General features: G+C 46.0%; 1 protein-coding gene across 1 annotated transcript in view; it reads left to right on the forward strand.

The window, feature by feature from the left end:
* The window catches only part of usp24 (ubiquitin specific peptidase 24), a 32,095-nt gene that overhangs the window by 7,372 nt on the left and 10,065 nt on the right, over positions 1-14,658 (forward strand). The window contains exons 9-50 of the mRNA XM_087177664.1: positions 283-357; positions 636-794; positions 897-1,011; positions 1,109-1,212; positions 1,324-1,431; positions 1,532-1,627; positions 1,724-1,885; positions 3,005-3,097; positions 3,756-3,863; positions 3,974-4,123; positions 4,332-4,463; positions 4,943-5,054; positions 5,138-5,214; positions 5,781-5,921; positions 6,149-6,202; positions 6,296-6,429; positions 6,551-6,617; positions 7,029-7,139; positions 7,240-7,338; positions 7,651-7,824; positions 7,917-8,002; positions 8,171-8,279; positions 8,386-8,541; positions 8,663-8,760; positions 8,910-9,005; positions 9,158-9,380; positions 9,522-9,684; positions 9,919-10,080; positions 10,247-10,317; positions 10,935-11,095; positions 11,171-11,232; positions 11,359-11,550; positions 11,809-11,923; positions 12,233-12,377; positions 12,468-12,587; positions 12,708-12,833; positions 13,193-13,291; positions 13,392-13,474; positions 13,566-13,707; positions 13,792-13,911; positions 14,006-14,220; positions 14,480-14,622. Of these exons, the coding sequence (XP_087033790.1) occupies positions 283-357; positions 636-794; positions 897-1,011; positions 1,109-1,212; positions 1,324-1,431; positions 1,532-1,627; positions 1,724-1,885; positions 3,005-3,097; positions 3,756-3,863; positions 3,974-4,123; positions 4,332-4,463; positions 4,943-5,054; positions 5,138-5,214; positions 5,781-5,921; positions 6,149-6,202; positions 6,296-6,429; positions 6,551-6,617; positions 7,029-7,139; positions 7,240-7,338; positions 7,651-7,824; positions 7,917-8,002; positions 8,171-8,279; positions 8,386-8,541; positions 8,663-8,760; positions 8,910-9,005; positions 9,158-9,380; positions 9,522-9,684; positions 9,919-10,080; positions 10,247-10,317; positions 10,935-11,095; positions 11,171-11,232; positions 11,359-11,550; positions 11,809-11,923; positions 12,233-12,377; positions 12,468-12,587; positions 12,708-12,833; positions 13,193-13,291; positions 13,392-13,474; positions 13,566-13,707; positions 13,792-13,911; positions 14,006-14,220; positions 14,480-14,622 (5,158 nt within the window). The remainder of the gene's footprint in view (positions 1-282; positions 358-635; positions 795-896; positions 1,012-1,108; positions 1,213-1,323; positions 1,432-1,531; positions 1,628-1,723; positions 1,886-3,004; positions 3,098-3,755; positions 3,864-3,973; positions 4,124-4,331; positions 4,464-4,942; positions 5,055-5,137; positions 5,215-5,780; positions 5,922-6,148; positions 6,203-6,295; positions 6,430-6,550; positions 6,618-7,028; positions 7,140-7,239; positions 7,339-7,650; positions 7,825-7,916; positions 8,003-8,170; positions 8,280-8,385; positions 8,542-8,662; positions 8,761-8,909; positions 9,006-9,157; positions 9,381-9,521; positions 9,685-9,918; positions 10,081-10,246; positions 10,318-10,934; positions 11,096-11,170; positions 11,233-11,358; positions 11,551-11,808; positions 11,924-12,232; positions 12,378-12,467; positions 12,588-12,707; positions 12,834-13,192; positions 13,292-13,391; positions 13,475-13,565; positions 13,708-13,791; positions 13,912-14,005; positions 14,221-14,479; positions 14,623-14,658) is intronic.

Consider the following 14,658-nt stretch of genomic DNA (forward strand, 5'->3'; position numbering starts at 1 on the left):
CAGGTGAGCTCACACACACACACACACACACACACACACACACACACACACACACACACACACACACACACACTCCTTAGTTCCTACTGTATTTGTATGTGTGCAGTCTCTCAGTGTGTATGTTGTGTTGAAATGATCTGTTGTGTTTGTTCACGTGACCCCTGTGCTCCTTTCTGATTTATATTCTATTTTTATTCTCTGTATCCTCTTATTGTTCTGCTGCTGCAGTTGCCAACTTTTCCCCCACAGGGTTTAACAAAGCTTCACAATGTTTCTCCTCAGCCCATGCTTGATCCAGTCATCCACAAGATGATCACGTATGTGCAGAACCTGGAGGAGAAGGATCTAAAAGACAAGGTAGGCTTCGCATTATTGGCACCCTGCTGTTAGACTTCATCTTAGATTCATAGAGAAAAGTGGAGAAATATTTGTGTCCAAGTTTGTTGATTCCTGTAAAGACAGTTGTTGACAGATGTTTTGTGTGGGAGGCCAGTGAGGGATCTTGTCCATGTTGCTGTTTGGTCAGTTTCAGTGTTGAAATTCTGCATTCTTTATTTGATTGTATCTGTAAGAACTCGTGTTTGTTGACTGTGAAGTTATCACTTAGTCATTCTGTGTTTGCTTTGTAACCCCAGCGTCTGGTCAGCATCCCCGACCTGCTGTCGGCCATCAAGCTGCTGTGTATGAGGTTCCAGAGAGAACTGGTCGCCGTGGTGGACGACCTGCGGCTGGACACGCTGCTGCGTATGCTCAAAACCCCCCACTTCTCCACCAAGATGAACTCTCTCAAAGAGGTCGGCTCTTACAGCTTCTCACCCCTCAAGTTCTCTTTGTCCCTCTCAGTGTTTCAACCAGTTTCTTTGATCTGTATATTTATATATGTATCTGTGTCTCAGGTGACAAAGTTAATAGAGGAGAGCACGGTGTCGAAGACGGTGAAAAACGCCATTGACACAGATAAACTTCTGGACTGGCTTGTGGAGAATTCAGTCCTGTCAATAGCACTGGAGGGTAAGAAAATACACAGAGTGAAGTGCATCAGGATGAATCACATATATACGTTTATTAGAATAAGAAGAGAAGTGCATTAAACGTGTCTCTGTACCAGGCAACATCGATCAAGCTCAGTACTGTGAGAGGATTAAGGGAATCATCGAGCTGCTGGGGAGTAAACTGTCCCTGGACGAGCTCTCTAAGATCTGGAGAATACAGGTGAACACCAGCGAACACACCACAGTCCTGTTACATTTTTACGTTTTCATGAAGCGCATCCAACAGGTTTGTCTGTTCTACTGTGACGAAAGGACGTATTGTCTCTTTCAGGCGGGCCAGTCATCAACTGTGATAGAAAACATTCATACAATCATCGCTGCTGCTGCTGTGAAGTTCAGCTTTGATCAACTCAGCCACCTCTTCGTGCTCATACAGAAGGTTCGGTGCTACAGAGAATTTACAGCAGTAAATCGGTGCTAAGTGGCTCGTAAGAGTGAGTGTGTGCACTTTAATAATAATGTGTTTACATGTGATGTAGAGCTGGGAGGTTGAGAGCGACCGTGTGAGGCAGAAGCTGCTCAGTCTGATCGGGAGGATCGGCAGAGAAGCTCGCTCTGAAACTACAACTGGAAAGGTGCGTTGCTTTCTCATTAACAGATAAGGAAAGTCGTACGTCAGGTTTCACCGTGTCTGAGTCTGAAGCATCTTCTGTTTGTCTGAATCTGTCCAGGTGCTGGAGGTGCTGTGGGAGCTGGCTCATCTCCCCACCCTGCCCACCAGTCTAGTTCAGCAGGCGCTGGAGGAGCACTTGGGGATCCTGAGCGACGCCTATGCTGTCAAGGAGACGGTGAAACGCAGTTACATCATTAAATGTATTGAGGACATTAAGAAGGTGAGACACACAAGCACCAGACGCTCAGTTTATTTTTATGTATTTGTGGGGTTGGGATAAATTTTGATTCTATTGCTCAGTATATGTATTGTTTATTTTTTGTTGACATATAGAAACTCAGGGACTGTTCATGGTGCTGCTCAAAAAGTTTAAAACAAGCGCTCAGTGGGCCCCAACATTTTTCTGCCTGCTGTGACAGTTTTGGTCTAAAGTTAGCGTGTCCTTGTCAGTGCTGCATATTAACCTCCAGCCTCAGTTTGTTTACCTCTGTCAGCTGAGTCCAGCATCCTTAAAGCAGCAGTGGGGTTGTGGCTCCACTGTCTGTCAGGAGTTAATTATGTATTTTGTTTATTTCTTTATTTTTTGAAAGAGAAGGGAAAGTTTTAATTTCCTCTTTTGGCTGATTCAGTCCCTCAGGCCCGAGACGCTCTGACACTAACCCCTCCCTCCCCTCTCACGCTCTCAAGACGTGCTCAAACTAATTTTCCATTATTCCTCCACATTCGCACAAAAATAGGATTGATCAAATTGTAATGAAATATACAAGAAAATACAGATATGATGATTAAAGTCAGTTCTGTAATGAAGAACCTTTTACTTTTATAGATTCATTTTATTAACCCTTTCTTTATTCTTTATATACTGTTTATAAATGATAAATAGGAGGAGTTGACGTGTTACCAGATAGTCTTGATTTATTTATATAGGTCAATGTCTATCTATATATTTACATATTGGAAAACAAGGACTGATGAACTGAGCTGTCGTTCTGCAGCAACACTGAAGGAAGCTCTGCAATTAAAATATCCATGAAATGTAATAGTTGAGGTAATTAAAAGTTTGGAGAGAACTGAATAGTCTGTTGTACATCAGCCAGTCATGCATGAAGGAGTGCCAGTATCAGTGAGCTGGTATTGTGCACGGCAGCTCTCCGTCACGACCGACTGGTGCGGCTAAATACCACAGAGCTGTCATTAATGTTTTTAGCTGCACTGTGCTTTTGTCAAAATATCTGCCATGAAATCTGCCTGTGTTTTTGTCTGTGGCCAAACATACTGAACTGAATATACTCCTCAGCCTCACGGTCTGTCCCACCTCAAATGAAATGTATGTCTCTAGACTCACACTCAGGAGGACAGTAAAGGCAGCGACACTCAAAGCTCATTTCTTTCTGGCACTTGGGGCAAGAAGAAAGCTAACTCTATGGCTAAAGTAAGAGAAGAAACCCAGACAATTTATAATTCCAGTGACCGATCTGTGTCCAATCTTGCTGCTTCGCACCTGCCAACCAATCGTGGAGGAGGGCTTCACCACAAAGGGGGTTCATTGGTCACAGGTTGATAATTTCCCACTTGATTCTAACACGAGGTAGTTTAACCAGGTGTATGTTAATCTTCTGCTTTGGCACTGACTGATGATTTACACAGTGGTGTTGATCTTGTCCTGGGTGAGAGCTGGCTGAATTAAATGAGTGATTTAGCTGCTGGAAGAGGGGTCAGTTCTGGTGGAAGTGCTAGCGCCTCTATTTAAGCAAAGGGGAATCTAATCAGAGCCAGGGATAACCAGAGTTTTACAAAGGAAGTACATATTTGATATTGGATTTAAACTTGAGCAAATATATCCCTGTCTCTGATTTCTTTTTTTTCTCATGTTTTCATAAAGCTTTTACTGCGAAAATGGTGCGTCTGTGATGACAAACCATCGACATGTAATGAAATCTGATTAGTAATGACCATCACAGACCGCTGTTTTTGTAGCATGTCCTTGTCAGCTTGTTCTGCCTTAGCGGATATCATTATCTGGTTCGTGTGTGTGTGTGTGCGCGTGCGTGTTCGTGTTTGTGTTTGTGTGTGTGTGTGTGTCACAACAGGCCTCTCAGCAGAGCAGTCCTCAGGCGGTCTGGGTCGTTCCTGCTCTCCGTCAGCTGCACGAGATCACCCGCTCTTTCATTAAGCAGACATATCAAAAACAGGACAAGGTAACACACACACACACACACACTAACACACACACACACACCTCATCCAAGTGATCTGTTCTGCGATCAGTGGAGTGTTGCTATGGTAACCTTTCCCCGCCTCCCCACAGAGCATCATCCAGGACCTGAAGAAGAACTTTGAGATCGTCAAACTGATCACAGGATCCCTCGTGTGCTGCCATCGACTCGCCGTCACCGCCGCCGGAAATAATGGACTCTCGACCTTGACCCTGGTGGACGGACGATACACCTACCAGGAGGTCTGTTTTTTTGTTTTGTTTTTTTATTGATTACCTTTACTGTTCAGTGGAGCTGTGTTGCTGCTCATACAAATGATTGATGATGCAGTTTAAAATTCGATAGAGCAGTTTTATCTGAGCTGGGTTTCCACAGCACAGAGGCAGCAGTCAAACTCAAACAGCACAGTGTTGCATGATGACAGTGTGTGGTCTCTGACTCTTTGTTTAGTATCTGGACAGCCACCTGCGCTTCCTGGCCTTCTTCCTCCAAGAGGCCAGCCTCTACCTGGTCTGGAACAGAGCCAAAGAACTGTGGGAGTGCCTGGTGTCGGGGCCGGATGTCTGTGAACTTGACCGTGAGGTATGAAAACAGTCATGTAAACGCAACCCTTGTGCTTGCCCATTTGTTTGTCATTGCCAGCAGTCGTCTCTGGATGACTGCGCTGGAGGAACAGAGACAGAAAGTCAGGAAACATAAACCTTTTGTTCGATTGTCTTCCTTCTTTTAGAAAAGGCAGACACAAAAACAAAAAACACATTGAAGAGAAGCATGTAAAGTTTTAGATCTTAGTTTGTGATGTTGTCTCAGAAATGATTATTCATTTGATGAGAGGTCAGAGGAGACACTCTGTACAGATCTAAATCTGTTGCACTTTGGATAGTTCAATGTACGTGTTAACATTTTATCTAACTAATTAAAAGTACTGTGACGACTGCTCTTTGTTAACCAAAGGAGAATAGGCAGATTTTCCTCTGGAGAACCCACAGTTCAAACCGAATACTACGTTCACACACTTGAGTTGAGTGAAGCTTAAACATGGCGTGTTTGGATGTGTGCAGATGTGTTTTGAGTGGTTCACCAAAGGACAGCATGACCTCGAGAGTGATGTTCAGCAGCAGCTCTTCAAGGAGAAGATTTTAAAACTTGAGCCGTATGAGATCACTATGAACGGTGAGAGACTCTGCAGATACACTATTGTCCAACGGCCTGTTTATATACAAGTATGTGATGCTTATGTTTTATGTGTCTCGCAGGTTTTAATCTGTTTAAGACCTTCTTTGAGAACGTTAATCTATGTGATCATCGCCTGAAACGCCAAGGAACTCAGCTGGTCAGTCCTGATGCATGTTTATCTACATGTTGTTTTTTTTTTAACTCAGGCCAGGGACACATTGGCTGCGTGGCGTGTGCATGTCGCCTACGCAGTGTCCTGGTTTTCATTGTGTCACACCTGATCACGTGATCTAGAGATTTGTATTCTCGCCTATTTTTCATGCGTGACTCACGTGGCTCACAGCAACATAAAACTGACACCTTCCACTATAGATTCAATGTGTAGATTGAATCTGAATATGGTACAGACATGGAAAAAATATAGATATATTTTAGCAGCTACATGTGGAGACAGAGACATTTTAGTGACATTTTCTGTCAAAAATAAATCAGAAATTAATTTATATTGAAAAGAAATCCAATATTCAAGTAACCTGCAAACTCTATGTAGAGAGATAGAGCTGGTAGTAGCAGCGACGCAGCGACCACGCACATGCAACACAGCCAATATGTTCCCGGTGTTATGTGTACAGTTAATGTTTTTGTCAATGACACTTTATGAATATATGTATATATATACTGTATATGTACAGTTTTGTATACAATCATATTGTCTCATTTTAGTGTGTGGAGCGCCTTGACCTGGCAGGGATGGATTTTATCTGGCGCATCGCCATGGAAACTCCTGATGAAGAAATAGCCAATGAAGCAATCCAACTCATTATCACATACAGCTACACCAACCTCAATCCCAAGATGAAGAAGGTCAGTGTATGTGTGTGAGGACAGCGTTGAAGATGAAGATGCTGCCATCTTGTTTAAAACCAGTAAAAAGTGGCAGCTTGTTTGATAAAGAGCCTGGAGTGTTTTGTGAAGTTTGAATACAGGAAAAGAACAAAAGCAACATTTAACTGAACCTTTCCAGTGTGAACGTATGAGTGAATCACTGTGTTCTGAAACCAAATATAACATTAACATTTGATCCACTGCAGGATTCTGTGTCTTTACACAAGAAGTTCATTGCTGATTGTTACAAGAGACTGGAGGTGAGTTATCGAATATCTTACTCGCCTCAAGTGATTGTGCTGTTTCACAGTAATCAGCGCCTGATAGCACATGCCTGTTCCTGCTCCTTCCAGGCAGCGAGTTCTGCCCTGGGAGGTCCTACTTTGACACATGCTGTTACTAGGGCAACCAAGATGCTGACGGCCACCGCCATGCCAACTGTGGCCACATCTGTACAATCACCATCCAGGTACAGAGGGGGGTTTGGGTAAGAACATAGTTCTTAAATCTATTGAAACGTGTCTGTGTTGAGTCAGTTCTTTTGTGGATACGTCCAGTTTTTTTTAAAGTCCTATTGAAGCTCATCTTCTTGTTCTGTTCATCTCCAGATCCACTAAGCTGGTAATAATCGAAAGACTGCTGCTATTGGCTGAACGCTACGTCATCACTATAGAGGTAGGACATGCAGTCTTCACCCTCTGTTGATTTGACAGGGAGTTTGTTTGAGAAAACAAGGACATTAACCGTCAGACAGATTCAGTTGTGCTTCAAGTAATTAATTATTTCCTCCACGTGACGCTTCACATCTGCTACAACATCAAGATTTTTACGTGTTTGTAACTCGAGTCTTGAAAAGAACAATATCCTTCACACCGCTCTTGCTCCTAATCTTAAATCACCTAACCGTGATCTTAAATCGATAATGCTCCACCCATCGCAACCCTATCACGATGATCAATAAACTGTGATGCCGAGCAAGAGCAGTGTGTGTGTGTGTGTGTGTGTGTGTGATATCGTTCTTTTCAACACACTGAATGTGCGAATATCTTCATCGTTTGTAATGAATGTTTCTGTGTTTCTCTGCAGGACATGTACTCAGTTCCTCGCACTATTCTACCTCACGGGGCCTCGTACAACGGACACCCTGTCACTCTTCATATCACCTACGAGTCAACCAAAGACACTTTCACCTTAGAGGTATTTAAAGACTTTTCTGAGAACCCTGTAACACATTTGTTGTGTAGAGTCACAGCTACATATGGAGTAATGTGTATGTGTGTGTGTGTGTGTCCTGCAGACCCACAGTAATGAAACAATAGGAAGTATCCGGTGGAAGATATCTGAGCACTTGAGCTGTCCGGTGGACAATGTCCAGATCTTTGCCAATGATAGTGTGGTAAGTGTTCATGACTCCGTAAGTGACCTGGACCTTAACTGTTTTATTTCATATGTTCTATTTAATCTGTCATTCCCTCATCAAAGTATTTTACTCCTCTCCCATCAATGTGTTTCCCCTGAAGCCAGAACACATCACAAACTACAAATCAGTGCACAGTGAAATCTAGGCAGGGTGCCACCTCCTCCTGTGTTGGTGGGTTGGCTCACTGCACTCTATTGTGTGGCAGGGGAAACACACCCTTCAACAACCTTATTCCCTGTTTCTTTTTCTCTCGCTCCGCCCCTCCACCGCCCCTCCACCGTCTGTTAGTTGACCATGAACCGGGACCAGAAGCTGCTGTCCCAGCTCGGCTTCAGCGATGAGCAGAGCCTGACTGTGAAGAGCTCGGGCACCGGGACTCCTTCTGGCAGCTCCGAGTCCTCAGCCTCCGCCTCTAGCAGCTCCAGCTCCGCCGTCTTCAACTCCGCCTACGCCTTGGAGCAGGTAACCATCTTGGATGTGACTTAAGAACTGTGGACACACTTGGGTGTTAGCGTTGGTTCTGATGCACCGTGCCCGTGTTTTTCCATCTCCAGGAGAAGTCCCTGCCTGGTGTGGTGATGGCCTTGGTGTGTAATGTGTTTGAGATGCTTTACCAGCTGGCTAACCTCGACGAATCCAGGTGGGAAGTGATTGATGCTATAGCTGTCTTCATTAAGATTCATGCTACCAAGCTGTCGACGGAAATATTCATGCGTTAATTAGCTGATTTTATGAGCTTGATGTGACGCAGTAACTACAGCAGGACATCAGGCAGCTTGTTCATGCTGTGTGTGTTTGTTCCCCTCAGGATCACCATTCGTGTGAGGAAGCTGCTGCTGCTGATCCCAACAGACCCAGAGGTGCAGGACGCTCTCGACAACTTTGTTCCCAAAGAATCCAGCGTCTGGAGCCACCAGGTGCGTCACACTGTCTGTTAGGATGTTGTGAGCTGTTCAGGTGCTGTTATTTCATGACACCTTTATCCTTGAGAGTTTCCCCCCTTCATCCTTCTCTTCTCTGTAGAAGACGCTGTTCACCCTCGGCCAGGGGTCCGGCTCTCGCTCTCCGTCTATGGGCTCCAAGCAGCAGCACCAGCCCAGTGCCGCATCCATCTTGGAGTCCCTGTTCAGATCCTCGGCACCGGGCATGTCCACCTTCAGAGTGCTGTACAACCTGGAGGTATGCACACCAGTGAACATACACCTCCCACCCCCCCAGTTAAACACAGCACATCATTCTTCAGTGTATAACACCTGTTTTCATGTCTCCTCTCTCTCACCTCTCTCTCTGTGTGTGTTAGGTGTTGAGCTCAAAGCTCATGCCCACGTCTGATGACGAGATGGCCAAAACCAGCAGCAAGTCCTTCTGTGAGAACTTCCTTAAAGCAGGCGGTCTCAGGTAACAAAGAACACACCTGTTGAAAGAAACTGCATCACTGTCGGGTGTTTGCTTTGTTCCACTGTGGGAGAAGCTGCACCAGCACAGATTTGCTTCTGCTTTTATAGACAGATCAGTTACAGTTCAGTTTGTCTGTGTGTTCTCTGCAGCCTGGTTGTGAATGTGATGCAGAGAGACTCCATCCCATCAGAGGTGGACTACGAGACCAGACAAGGAGTCTACTCCATCTGCCTTCAGCTGGCCAGGTGCAGAACCCCTCTCTCTCTCTCTCACACACACACACACACACACACACACACACACACACACACTAGTAGAGTAGATATTCTAGACTACAGTAGATATTCTGGGCCATGCACCAAGTTAGACTTCCATACTCAATTACCTGTTTTTGCAGGTTCCTCTTGGTTGGTCAGAGCATGCCCGCTGCACTGGATGATGATGTCATCAGAGACGGCGAGGCGCTGTCGTCCCGTCCGTTCCGTAACGCGGGACGGACCGGGCGTCAGCTGTCTCTGTGCGGAACCCCGGAGAAGTCTTCCTACAGACAGATGTCTTTGTCCGAGCGCTCGTCCATCAGAGTGGAGGAGATCATACCTGCTGCTCGTGTCGCTATTCAGGTACCAGACTAACACAGAAACACACTGTGACTTTCAGTGTCAAGTCGTTTCCATGGTAACGCCTCTCTCAAGTCCGCAACCACATTGATCTTGGGAGAGTAGAATATTTTCAAAGGGCAGTGTTTGTTCTCTCTTGTATAGACCATGGAGGTGGGTGACTTCACCTCCACAGTGGCGTGTTTCATGCGTCTGACCTGGGCGGCCGCTGCAGGCCGATTGGATCTGGTTGGCAGCCCACAGCCAATCAGAGAGACCCACAGTTCACTTCTGCCGCAGGGAGTCCGCACCAGAGTCAGCAGTACAGGTGAGACAGGAAACACACACCTGTTGTGCTCTTCACACGCTCCTCAACGTTCCTACAAACAGATAAACAGAGAACTTGTGACGTCAGCCGCATGTTTACAATCCAGAGGATGTGACAGTCATCCCGTACGACTTCATTCCTGAGAGAGCAGCTCATGGCCGCAGAATGTCCGGTGCTACGGACAAAAGCTAAAGAAGTGAAAGTAAAACAAATGTTCTGTGTGTGTGTTTACAGGAAGTAACTGTAGCTCCAGCAGTGACGGCGAGACCGTGCCGACGGCGTTGCACGCAGGGATATGTGTCAGACAGCAAAGCGTCTCCATCAAAGACGCCATCATCGCCCGCGAGGCTCTGTCGCTGCTGGTGACCTGCCTGCAGCTACGCTGTCAGCAGCTATGTAAGACTCACACACGACAAGGATTCACTCCAGCACTGTTTGTTTTTATTCTTATAATAACTATATCATCGCCATCACTCCTGTATGTAGTATGTGCATTTTCTTTAGCATACAGGTTGTTTGTCAGATATCTGCAATGACTTCTCTGCTTGGTTTCTCTCTCCAGGTTCTTTTTATAACCTTCCCTCCGTCAATGATTTCATCATCGATATTCTTCTGGGATCTCCCAGCGGAGAGGTAAACAACAGCCTTTTCTTTGCTCAATAGACTGCACAGAAGAAATACTGTATATCGCTAAAGCTCCTTTTACACTGGTCAAAAAACCCACAGAGACGCGCTTACATCAGGCATTTGTCAGCAATGGAACAGGGTACAATCAGCGCTCACACCCAGGTCAGGCGAAGGCGGGGACCTGGGCGTTTAGGTCCTAGGGACGCGACTCTGCAGTAGACGCTGGTATTTATTGGCTCCGCCTCTGAGCAGCAGTGATGTAAACACAACACCTGGTTGAACACACGTCTTTCAGAGCACAGACGCTGCAGACAGACCTGTCACCTGTCCAGCACGGCGCTGCTCAGGGACTGAACGGAAAAGCGTCTCTCACTGAGGCGCCGACACGTACAGAAGCACCAACGACGAGAGACGTCTCCGATGCGTTTTACCAGTTTACACACCGTGGCGAGCAGCTCACTGTTTTCTGCATCTTTGTGTGTGATGGTGGCAGAGTGTCCTCGCAGTGTAAAAGGAGGCGATTGAATTTAAAAAACGTTCTTATATTCACTCATTTTGGTGTGAAAACTGTGTAATATTGCAGCGTGTGCTCAAACATGATTTCTCTGTCACTTCTCCGTCAGATCCGTCGTGTGGCTTGTGATCAGCTGTACACTCTCAGCCAGTCCGACACCTCAGCCTTCCCCGAAGTCCAGAAACCCAACCTGTTCCTCATCACGGTCATTCTCACTGCGCAGCTGCCACTGTGGAGTCCCACGTCCGTCATGAGAGGAGTCAACCAGAGGTATTCAAGCAGCAAACACCAGATAAACTCAAACTTCTACAGAGCTCTGTTGCTGATGGAGCTTTTTCTCCTCAGGTTGCTGTCCCAGTGCACCGAGTACTTCGACCTTAGATGTCAGCTTCTCGATGACCTCACCAGTAAGCCAATCAATTTCCAATCAGTCGCCTCTATCAAAACCCAGATATAAAGTTATTGTTATAATACAGGGATGACATCCACTGTGTATTCTCCCTCCCTCTCTCCACCCGCCTGGCCTGCTCCAGCGTCAGAGATGGAGGTGTTGAAAGTGAGTTCAGCCACCATGCTGGAGGACGAGATCTCTTGGCTCGACAACTTTGAGCCCAGCTGGAGCTCAGAGATGGAGACCAGCGAGGCGGACAACATCCTCCTGGCCGGACACCTCCGACTCATCAAGACCCTGCTCTCGCTCTGTGGCAGCGAGAAGGAGCATCTAGGTGAGCGCACAAAAACACACATGCACACAAACACACATGCAGATTATCAGCACACACTTCATTTTTACTCACTCTTGTCAACATGTATGTTTCATGCTCTTGTTGTATTATTGTTATTTGTGTCTTGTGTCTTTTCCTACAGTATTTAGTGATGTTTGATGTCACTGTCTCCCATCCCCATGACAATAAAGTTTGAATTGAATACATTAAACACATGTTGTATATAATGTGACCATGTGTAACTCTTCTCTCTTCCAGGGGCGTCTCTGATTCAGCAGCTGTTGGATGACTTCCTGTTTCGAGCCTCACGCATCATCATCAACAGCTCCAACCCAACACCTCCCTCAGCTCCCAGCCACGACTTCCATCCCAAGTACGTCACGTTCATCCTCTCCACGAACTTTAGTTTAGTTAGTTTAGTTTCTTCAGGTTTTTAATCAGTGAAAAGATTGTGAGTAATTACAAAATGTTATTTTATGGAGAAATCACTTCAAACCATCGCCATAATCTTTCATTGTGTGTGTCTGTGTGTGTTTGTGTGTGTGTGTGTTTGTGTCTGTGTTTCTGTGTTTCTGTGTTTGTGTGTGTGTGTGTGTCTGTGTCTGTCTGTGTCTGTCTGTGTCTGTGTCTGTGTGTGTGTGTGTGTGTGTGTGTGTGTGTGTGTGTGTGTGTGTGTGTTCAGGTGCAGCACAGCCAGCAGCAGACTGGCAGCCTACGAGGTGCTAGTGATGCTGGCAGACAGCTCTCTGTCAAACCTCCGACTCATCACCAAAGAGTTACTGTCCATGCACCACCAGTCTGATCCTTCCCTCTGCAAGGAGTTTGATGTGAGACACGGATTGAAATACGTTTCTGACTCTAATATTTGTTGTGTAATAATATCTTAGATGTGACACTAGCTCCTGTCTCTCTGTCAGTATCTGCCCCCGGTGGAGAGCCGATCAGTCTCAGGTTTTGTGGGACTGAAGAACGGAGGAGCCACTTGTTACATGAACGCCGTCTTCCAGCAGCTCTACATGCAGCCAGGCCTGCCGGAGGTGCTCACGTTTCCTGTGCTGTTTGTCTTCTGTATTCACCAGAGAGCATCTGCTCTTTCAGTCCAGACCCAGTTTCGCACAGTGAATCTAATATCAGTGAGTGTGTTTGTTTGGTTTAAGGCTTTCCTGTCCATTGAGGACGACACAGACCAGCCAGAGGAGAGTGTCTTCTACCAGGTCCAGTCTTTGTTTGGACATCTGATGGAGAGCAAGCTGCAGTACTACATACCTGAGAACTTCTGGAAGGTAACGGACCGTTGAGTTTTTGTGGAGGTCAGCAGTGTGCCCTGATCTTTCACACCGAGTGTCATTACGATGCTAAATAAGAACTGATTTACATGGTGAACAGAGAAATTGCCCCGTTATATGCAGAACGTGGATGATTCAGTTTGTTATTTTGTCTGTTTTCTCAGCATATTCATAAAGTGTTGATCCATAAGAAGATTTATATTTGTGGTTTTAAGAACCAAAAACCATCTGAGTGTAGTTTTACATCTCCTCTCTCAGGCTTCAACACCTGGACATTTACCTTTATACTATATGGGACCTTTAACATCAAAGAAATCCGTCATTTTCTTGTAAATTTGTTTTTTATTCTGTTGCAGATCTTCAAGATGTGGAACAAGGAGCTGTATGTGCGAGAACAGCAGGACGCCTATGAGTTCTTCACCAGTCTGGTGGACCAGCTTGACGAACATCTCAAGGTAGAATTCACAGGAAACACAACAACTCAAAAACGCATTAGTTGTTTATTAGAAGATTGTTTTCAGTGATTTGACTCTTGACAAAAATTCTCTCCACCAGAAAATGGGCCGAGAGCAGATCTTCAAAAACACATTTCAGGGAATCTTCTCCGACCAGAAGATTTGTAAGGACTGTCCTCACAGGTCAGCAGGAACCTTTATTTTCTCCACGCTTAATGTTTCATCATGAGCCACATCACACATGATCTTTGACCTCTGACCTCCCGTCACACAGGTACGAGCGTGAAGAAACGTTCATGGCGTTGAACCTCGGAGTGACTTCCTGTCAGAGTTTAGAGATCTCATTAGACCAGTTTGTCAGAGGGGAGGTGCTGGAGGGAAGCAACGCCTACTACTGTGAGAAATGCAAGGAGAAGGTGCGTGTCCCGCTCTGATAGATTTGTTGTGTTTAACCTGCCACACTGACACCAGGTGTGTTTAACGAGTGTGTTTCTGCACAGAGAACCACAGTGAAGAGGACATGCATCAAATCCCTGCCCAGTGTTCTCTGTATCCACCTCATGCGCTTCGGCTTCGACTGGGAAAGCGGACGCTCCATCAAATACGACGAACAGATTCGGGTACAAAGTATTTCTAATCCCACGATCGCATACTTCTGTTTACTGAAATGCATTTCTGAAACAGGAGTCTGTATGATTTGTTGTTGGTGCACAGTTCCCCTGGGTGCTGAACATGGAGCCCTACACCGTCTCTGGGATGGCTCGACAGGACTGCAGCGGAGAGGGCGGCGAGGGGCGGGGCGACGGGATGTCAGGAGGTTCGCCCAGGAAGAAAGTCACGATTTCTGAGAACTACGAACTCGTGGGAGTCGTTGTCCACAGCGGTCAGGCACACGCCGGACACTACTACTCCTTTATTAAAGATCGCCGGTAAGAGACGCTGTGGTCAGACGTTCCTTATTTAAAGAACTAATGTCATGTGCTCGATGGAGCCGCTCCACAGACTGTATTTTCCAGCTCCCGCTTTACGTAAGAAGCACATTACCAGTGATTAGTGGAACACATTAATCTGTTGCTATAGTTTTCCAGGCTTTTGGGGGCTTCCTTGGGACACATTAGCGCAGCATCAGACTTTGTGTGGGCTCCTGGTTTTAGAGTGTAAGTGTCTCCAGATGTCTGGCTCTGGGAGGCCTGAATGCTCAGCGGAGGAGTGGAATGTAAAGAGGCCACAGGAGCTAATATCTGGCACCCAGCTCTCGCTCACTGGCTCGCTGCTGTCCCCCGCTTCACAACAGAGAGAGTTTGTTCTCGGGAAATTAGACGCATTCCCAAGTCAGTTATACTTTATATTAGACATGTATGTAGGGA

Source organism: Seriola lalandi, unplaced genomic scaffold (genome assembly GCF_002814215.2).
Source record: "Seriola lalandi dorsalis isolate HSWRI2012SDOR001 ecotype SW California unplaced genomic scaffold, Sedor1 jcf7180002054618, whole genome shotgun sequence".
Classification (NCBI taxonomy): domain Eukaryota; kingdom Metazoa; phylum Chordata; class Actinopteri; order Carangiformes; family Carangidae; genus Seriola; species Seriola lalandi.